Raw genomic sequence first — 8,566 nt, 5'->3', positions numbered from 1 at the left:
CTAAAATACTGAAAACAAAAACAAAAAAACTGGACATATCCCTTGATGAATGCAGAAAGCAGTTAAAATTTAAGAGATTTTTTTCCATAAAAATACTTGAAATATTAATGTAATTTTCAACTTTTTTAGGTTAAATACATCTTTTCTGACAAAACTGGTACTCTAACCTGCAATGTAATGCAGTTTAAGAAGTGCACCATAGCAGGAGTTGCATATGGGTGAGTTCTTTTCCTTAAATTAGAATTTGAAATACACATTTAATTCACGCTAATGACATAGTGCCTAAGGCATTTGACTGCTAACCAGAATGTTGGCAGTTCAAACCCACCAGCCACTCCACAGAAGGAAGACTGGGCAATCTACTTCCATAAAGATTTACTGCCTCGGAAACCCAAAGGGGGTCGCTGTGAGTTAGAGTCGACTCAGTGGCAATGGGTTTGGTTTTTTGGTTCTTAACAATTTGGTATATATTTGGGGTATTCTACTTACTGGGAGGGATTTTGTAGTTTTAATTTAGAAAGCAGCTGTTTTAATTCCATATCCATGTGTGTTTTGCATCTCATAGCTTGGTATTGTTTTCATTTGGAATTAGTGAGATGGGGGCTCTGCCTAATAATGTTTTCAATATTTTGTGTTGCTGAGGGTCTCCATCTGACCATAATAACGAGGTACATAGTGCCCTGTACATTTTCATAAAGTCAGGGTACAGCTTGCATGTGGTAAGAACAATGCGGTCTGTCGTTGGGCAGTTTTCAAGTTAAAATATTCATTATCCTTTAGATTTCATTTTTCTTATATCATCTGATATTATTCATCCCTTTGGTTTTTTTTTTTCCTTATTATCATTTCTTCCCTTTGCAATCACTCACTAAAATCCATTACATCAAGACAATTCCAGCTTATAGCAACCATGTAGGACTGAGTAGAACTGCCCCAGGGCTGTAATCTTTATGGAATCCGACTGCCATTATCTTTCTCCCACAGGGCAGCGGGTAGGTTCGAACAGCCAACCTTTAGTTAGCAGCTGAGCACTTTAACCACTGTACTCTCAGGGCTCCTTTTCTTACAGTCACTGAACAATTTAAAATTCTGATGGTGGGAAGGAGACAGGGACATGAAACACTTAAATCCAAGTAATAAAAAAGCCTTTGATCGGATTTTTAATGTTCATTAGTGTGTGCTTGCTTCCTGAACACCCATTAATTGCTTGCTTCCAGATGGACTTGCCTAAACTATTGAAAAGTCTGCTATTTGAAATATTTTATAGGGCAATTTGAGAAAATTAATTCGTAGAAAACACATGATCAAAAGGTAAAACATCCTCCTTCTTGATGAACGTGGGCCCATTATTAACTTTTCCAACTGTACTTATCTGCAAGTGAGACTGGTAAATATCTAACTCTTGGCCGTAATAGCAGGGGCACTGGTGTTTGGGTTTCCTGACTTGCTTCCATTCTTAGTAACTTATTTGCTGTCTCCTAGTGGTCTCTATGAGTCGGGGCCAACTCGAAAATTACTGTCAACCACCTTTCTGTAGAAGTTTCCTCTGGACACTCTTGGGTTCTAGTGACCCAGATAGGGAAGTAACATGGTTTCGCTATCTCATTTGCCTGAAAGCAATGTTTAACATTTGTTTAATTTGAGGAACTATTATATGTGTGCACTTCCAGCTCCAGCCAAAGAAAGCATGGTGTTGGTCCCTCCAGGAGTTGGCCAAACGGAGCTTTAAAGTAATGCAAACTTTCACATACTAACAGTTGCCTTTGAGGTTACCAATTCATAGGTGGTACTTGGGCATTTTTGAGAATTAAGGAAAAGCTATTTTGTCCTAGATAGAGTCAAAGGTGAGTTCTGTCGAGTTTTATCAGAAAGACAAGACTTGAAGCCGCCTGGTGGTATAATCTCTATCCAGCTGTGTGTATCCCTTAAGTTTGTAGGAAGATGTATTTAATACATAAACTACTACTTCAAAAATTTAATCTTAATAAAATTTCTCTCATTTCATTTGCTCTCATTTGGACCTTTGATCCAAATTGGATTCATAATGAGCAACAAAATAAAAAGATTTGTACACACTGACAGATGATGATTATTTGAAACAGAACTATTGGCATCAGATGCACTGTGCTTACAAATGCATTAGCTTATTTCAGTAGATCTTTTTATTCCCCCCTTATGAGAATTGGATTTAAATGTAAATGAATTGTGTATCATTTGTAAATTTAACTTATTACAAGCTAAAAATTCTACTGCTAAACATTTACTAAAGTATCATTTCAGCAAATGTCTTCTGGGAAGAATAAGTCAGCTTTATTGCAGTTACTTGCATACCACGAAAGCTAAGTCAACTTTTATGTTTAGTGGCTAGGATTCTCATTGCGCTGAGGTTCTGGGCTGCACTGTGAAGTACCTTTGTGGATAATTTGGATTTCACTGTTAGAATGAGCTGATAAGCTGGGTGAGACTTAACACTGACAGGGTCTCTGAAGTTAATTTTGTTATTGTTTACTGTAATACAATACAGTCTATGAATAGCTCTACTGGATAGTATATTGTCTAGTGACAGGTTTGCTGAAAGGATCAGCTGCTACTTTAACCCTGAGAAGAGCTGCACCAAGAGAGAAACACCACAATCATTGTAATACTTATTCCCAGTGTCTAGGTTATAACCAACAAGTTTACCTTAGTGCTCATCCAAGACTAGTGGTAGATCCAGTGTGGTTGGATACTTCACTGGAGCAGTTGAATGGTTTGGGGGTGCCTTGGAATGGTAAGGTATGTGTTGCGGCCAGATTGGTGAAAAGTTAAAGTGAGTAGAGTGGACATTTACAAAGTGAAGGGATCCCATGAGTTTTCAACAAAGTTTATTATATAGTTGTCCAAACAGCAGTGACTTTACGTTTTTACAAACTCATCATTTTAAAACTCTGCCTATATCTAATACAGTCAAAGGAAAAATACTGATTGAGCATATTTAATGAAAGAAATGGGAAATAAGGAAATCTGTTTTGTCATGTACTTTGGGACATTTCTCACTAAATGCATGACTGGCTGGTTGAAATATAATCTACATATTGATCAGACACTCTTAGTGCTCAAATGAGCTAATGGAGGATTTTAAAGTGTCGATGAATTTGTTTGCAGTTCAAAATAGCAAATGCTTTAATTAGTGAATTATGGTTTAAGTGAAAAATTTTTACTGTAAGTTCATCTTTTAAAATATGGTTTCATTTACTAATAGAAATGAAATTAACTTTTATGTTAATATACCAGTTAAAATAACTATCACCTCATGGTGGTCAAAGTTACTTCTAAAATGTATTTGGCAAATTTTATCAGTGTAATATGGATCTCCATAAGTATTAACAAGTTTATTTCATTAAATCACTTTATTCTGATGATGCAGTGATTGATTTTTCAATCAATATCAAAATATGATTGATTATTCCATTTGCTTTAGTGCAAATTTAAACTGTTATGTTCAAATATTTCCTATAGACACTGAATTCTGTGCATAAATAAATAAATTTCATGATAAAGAGTCAAGCTGGTAATTCAGTTATAGCATAATTTTGTAACTGCTAACCAGAAGGCTGGTGGTTCAAACCTACCAGCCACTCCTCGCAAGGTAGGTTGGGCAATCCACTTCCATAGTGATATTGCCTTGGAAACCCAAGGAGGGGTCACTATGAGTCAGGTCCGACTCAAGGGCACCTAACAACACCAACAACATAATTTTGTAAATCTGCTTAGTTAACATAAATCATCATGATCTACTTACTGTACTAACTGCCATTTCTTCAGAATCAACTAAATGTTCATTTTCCTACATTTTTAGAGATCCAGGCTTCTTTTCTTCAGGCTTTGGTTTCCAGCCTTTCTGTGATTATTTTCCCTCTTTTTTCTGTCCCTCCTCTTGCTCTCTATGAAGCCATGTCCCTGAACCTGAGGAATATGGCTGCTCTCCTGATGAATGGTAAGCTGTGTGGACCTGTCTGTCTCTTTAGTTATTCCTGTAAAATGTTTGCATTTGATTGTTTCATTAGACACATTTCACTGCTTGTGAAAAAAAAAGAAAGCAAGGATTTACTGGTCAGGTAGGTGATAATGCTGTAAAGTAAATATTTCTTAAAATTTACCAAGTATCTTTGATTTTCTGTTGAATAACCTTAAATTATTTTGTAACCATTTAGTCTGACGGTTAGCTTGCTAGAGTTCTAGATTACATATCTATAATGCAGTTTATAATGATCACCTCCCAGGTCTCTGGGCTGTGTGGACTACTTTAGGATTTGCTCTGTAGCACCTGAACCTTTCTATGTTTTTAGCTCAGCACTGCCACCTTCTGCCACTATTAACTATCTACAAAGCTACGGAAAGATGTTACTGAACCCTACACAGCAGTGGAAATTTCCTTTAACATTTCTTTTCATCAGCTTAATAAGGCTATGAGGAAGCTGGGAAATGAACTTTTAAAAATGTCTATGGCAAATGTTAGAAGACTAAGCTACCAATGGCTACAATTAACTGGAATATGATACATTTTAGAAATATTAAAGAGTGTATTTTATAGGCTTAATCTGGACACTTTTCATTTTTCACTTTGTTTAACATTAAAATCCCCTCCCTCCATGCACTGAAGGCATTGGTGAATAACAAGGCTCCAGGAGTTGATGGAATACCAATTGAGATGTCTCAACAAATGGATGCAATGCTGGAAACACTCACTCATCTATGCCAAAAAATTTGGAAAACAGCTACCTGGCCTACTGACTGGAAGAGATCCATGTTTTGCTGAAGATAATTCAAAAATGGTTGCAGCAGTATACTATTGACAGGGAACTTTCAGAAATTCAAGCCGGATTCAGAAGAGGACGTGCAAGAAGGGGTATCATTGCTGATGTCAGATGGATCTTGGCTGAAAGAAAAGAATACCAGAAAGAGGTTTACCCGTATTTTATTAACTGTGTGGATCATAGAAAATTATGGATAACGTTGAGAAGAATGGGAATTTCAGAACAATTAATTGTGCTCCTGAAGGAGCTCTGGTGGCATAGTGCCTAAGGCATTTGACTGCTAACCAGACGGGTGGTTTTTCAATTCACCAGCTACTCCTCGGAAGGAAGGTTGGGCAATCTTCTTCTGTAGTGATACCACCTCGGAAACCCAAGGAGGGGTCACTGCGAGTCGGATCCAACTAGACGGCAGTGAGTTTGGTTTCTTTTGGTTTGAGGAACTTGTACATAGACCAGGAAGCTGACATTTGAACAGAACAAGGGCATACTGTGTAGTTTAAAATCAGGAAAGGTGTGTGTCAGGGTTGTGTCCTTTCACTTACTTAGCCTGTATGCTGAGCAACTCATTCCATAATCTGGACTGTATGAAGAAGGCAGCATCAGGTTGGGAGGAAGACTCATTAACGACCTGTGCTATGCATATGATACAACCTTGTTTGCTGAAAGTATAGATGACTTCAAGCACTTACTGATAAAAATCAAAGACTGTAGCCTTTAGTATGGATTATACTTCAACATAAAGAAAACAAAAATCCTCACAACTGGACCAGTTGTGAGTTCTCCATGATAAATGGAGAAAATATCGAAGTTCTCAAGGATTTCATATTACTTGGATCCACAGTCAACACCTGTGGAAGCATCAGTCAAGAAATCAAACAGCCTATTGCATTGGAGAGATCTTCTGCAAAAGAGCTCTTTAAAGTGTTAAAAAGTAAATATGTCATTTTGAGGAATAAGGTGCATCTGACCCAGGCAATGTATTTTCAATCACCTTACATGCATGTGAAAGCTAGACAAGGAATGTGGAAGACTGAAGAAGAATCAATGCCTTTGAATTACGATTTTTCTGAAAAATACTAAATATACCCTGGACATCCAGAAGAATGTACAAATCTGTCTTGTAAGAAGTACAGCCAGCATGCTCCTTAGAAGTGAGGATGGTGAGACTTTATCTCATGGACTTTGGATGTGTTCTCAGGAGGGACCCATCCCTGGAGAAGGACATCATGCTTGGTAAAGTAGAAGGTTGGTGAAAAAGAGGAAGAGTTCCAATGAGATGGATTGTCACAGTGACTGTAACAGTGGGCTCAAACATCTCAACGGTTGTGAGGATGGGGCAGGACCAGACAGGTTTGTTTTGTTGTACACAGAGTAGCTATGATTCAGAACCAACTTTATGGTACCTGACAACAATAATAATTATGGATTCACATGTTCATCTAGTATGTTGTTGTTGTTGTTGTTATGTGCCGTCGAGTCGGCCCCAACTCATAGCAACCCCTCCTTGGGTTTCCGAGGCGATATCACTACGGAAGTAGATTGCCTAACCTTCCTTCCGAGGAGTGGCTGGGGGGTTTGAACTGCCAGACTTCTGGTTAGCAGTCAAGTGCCTTAGGCACTACACTACCAGAGCTCCTGTTCATCTAGTATAGTGTCTGTTTATTTTGTTATTATTTCTGTCATTCATTATGATTTATTGGTAAATGAAATTTCAGAAAATGGGTTTCTTTAATCCTTTAGAAAACATTGTAACTATAAGTTGTTACATTTTTATTTTCAGGTAACATACACATATATGAGTAAGCCACATTTTCAATGTGCATTGTAATTCAGTAATATCATTTAATATTTTCCACCTAGAATTTATTAGAGGAAAGTAGAATGAAAATTTGCAGATAACCTCATAATACCTAAGGGTAATCAAATGACAGAGGCAGCTGTTTGGTTAGTTTTGACAGCTGGTGAGTCATCTCATGTTAGCTCATCACTTGAAATGCCATACGTTTTGACCCCTACACACAGCTGAATCATTGTCAGTATTTTTTAAAATATGACAGAGCATCTCACTGTTGATGGATAATTCAAGATCAATGAATGATGTGAATCATTGGCAGGGTTGGATTTATTTAATCCTTTGAGAATGTGGTTTAAAATTTGTTTGCATTTATTGTTTTTCTGTTACATGAATGTAATTCTTTTCATTTTAAACAGTTAGTGTAGAATTGATGCACATTTTCTCTACAATAACTAAATTATTTCTAACAGGAGAAATTTGCCTTCACTGTATTTTTCTTAAGATTGGATGAAATTGTTAAAACTTGATGTTTTTTTATTCCAATCATTTTAAATATTATACCTTCCTTTTTTTTTTTTTTTTTAGTAATCTTGCTATCTTTGGATGACCCTTTTTTTATTATTATTGTGATTTGGGTGAAGGTTTACAGAGCAAATTCACTTTCCATACAGCGGTTCACATATACCTTCTCTCATGACACTGGCCACAGTTTACCACAATGCAACAGCTCCCCTCCCACTTCCTCCTCCTAGTTACCTCTTCCTTGTGTCCATCCCTCCATGCACTCCTGCCCCCTGAGCTGTTTCCCTGTGCATAAGCAGCCCTTCTTTCTCCCATGATTGTTCTCTCCAAGGAGTGTATCTACCTGAGGTAAATGTTCAACTCATATGCCTATCTTTTGTTTGGCTGGACACCACAGGTGTGCATTCAATTCTAGATCTGAAGGGCAGCTAGGGGACATAGTCTCAGTCGTTACACGAGGCTCTATCAGACCAGCAAACCTGGTCCCCCTCCCTTTTTTTTTCTCCAAATAATTTTGAGTTTTGTTCTACATTGTTCTCCCTCTCTATCAAGTTTCTCCTACATAGATCCCCTTCCAAGTGAATGACAGTGGTAGGTAGGCACATCTAGTTCTTCTGGTCTCATAGTTGTATAGGTTGCAGATCGGATGGTGTACCAGTCGCTAGGACTAATTGTTTCCATGAATTTTGGTTTTCTTCATTCTTTTTTGCTCTGGACGAGGAGAGACCCATCGTTGCATCTAGCTGGCAGCTTGCTAGCTTTTAAGATCCCAGTAGCTACTTACCAAAGTAGGAGGTGGAACAATGTTTCATATAGTATGTTATGCCAATTGAGCTTGATGTCCTCTGCGACCATGGTCCCAGGTCCTCAGGTTCAACTACTTGGTCCATCTGGGTATCTGGCTGTGACCAAGCCATGACAACAACCTTGCCTTGTCAGCTCTGCTATGCACCTGGGAATTCTGATCATTCACATAAACTTATAGGACCATTGTCTGCCAACCCTATGTATGTTCTTGGATACACTCCCCATTTCATAGACACACCTAATCATTCAGCCTGTCCACCCATCTATCCACCCATATACCCATGTTTGCCTTCACTGGCAATGCAGTACTCTATGTGCAAAAGTGTTAATATTTGTTTTCTGTACCTCCCATGTACCTCTCTATGTCCTTCTCATCCTTAGTGTTGCCATATGGATCACTCACATTTGGTACATTGACCTTCTCTTCACCCAAATCAATACTTATTTCTATCTATCTAACAGCCTTCCCTCCCCTCCCCTCCCACCCCTGGTAACCAGCAGAGAAAATTTCCTTCAGTAGATTAACCTTTCCTTAACTTTACAATAATGAACTAATACAATATTTGTCCTTCTGTGATTGACTTATTTCACTCAGCATAATGTCCTCCAAGTTCATCCACGTTATGCAGTGTTTTGCAGATTCTAC

At 37.9% G+C, this 8,566-nt stretch overlaps 1 protein-coding gene across 1 annotated transcript in view; it reads left to right on the top strand.

Annotated features, from left to right (window-relative positions):
• The window catches only part of ATP8A1 (ATPase phospholipid transporting 8A1), a 309,537-nt gene that overhangs the window by 78,557 nt on the left and 222,414 nt on the right, over window positions 1–8,566 (top strand). The window contains 2 exon segments of the mRNA XM_042781818.1: window positions 130–218; window positions 3,932–3,976. Coding sequence (XP_042637752.1) covers window positions 130–218; window positions 3,932–3,976 — 134 coding nt within the window.

Source organism: Orycteropus afer, unplaced genomic scaffold (assembly GCF_000298275.1).
Source record: "Orycteropus afer afer isolate SDZICR_OR568_19922 unplaced genomic scaffold, OryAfe1.0 scaffold00176, whole genome shotgun sequence".
NCBI lineage: Eukaryota > Metazoa > Chordata > Mammalia > Tubulidentata > Orycteropodidae > Orycteropus > Orycteropus afer.
This window is presented reverse-complemented; position numbering and strand designations above follow the sequence as displayed.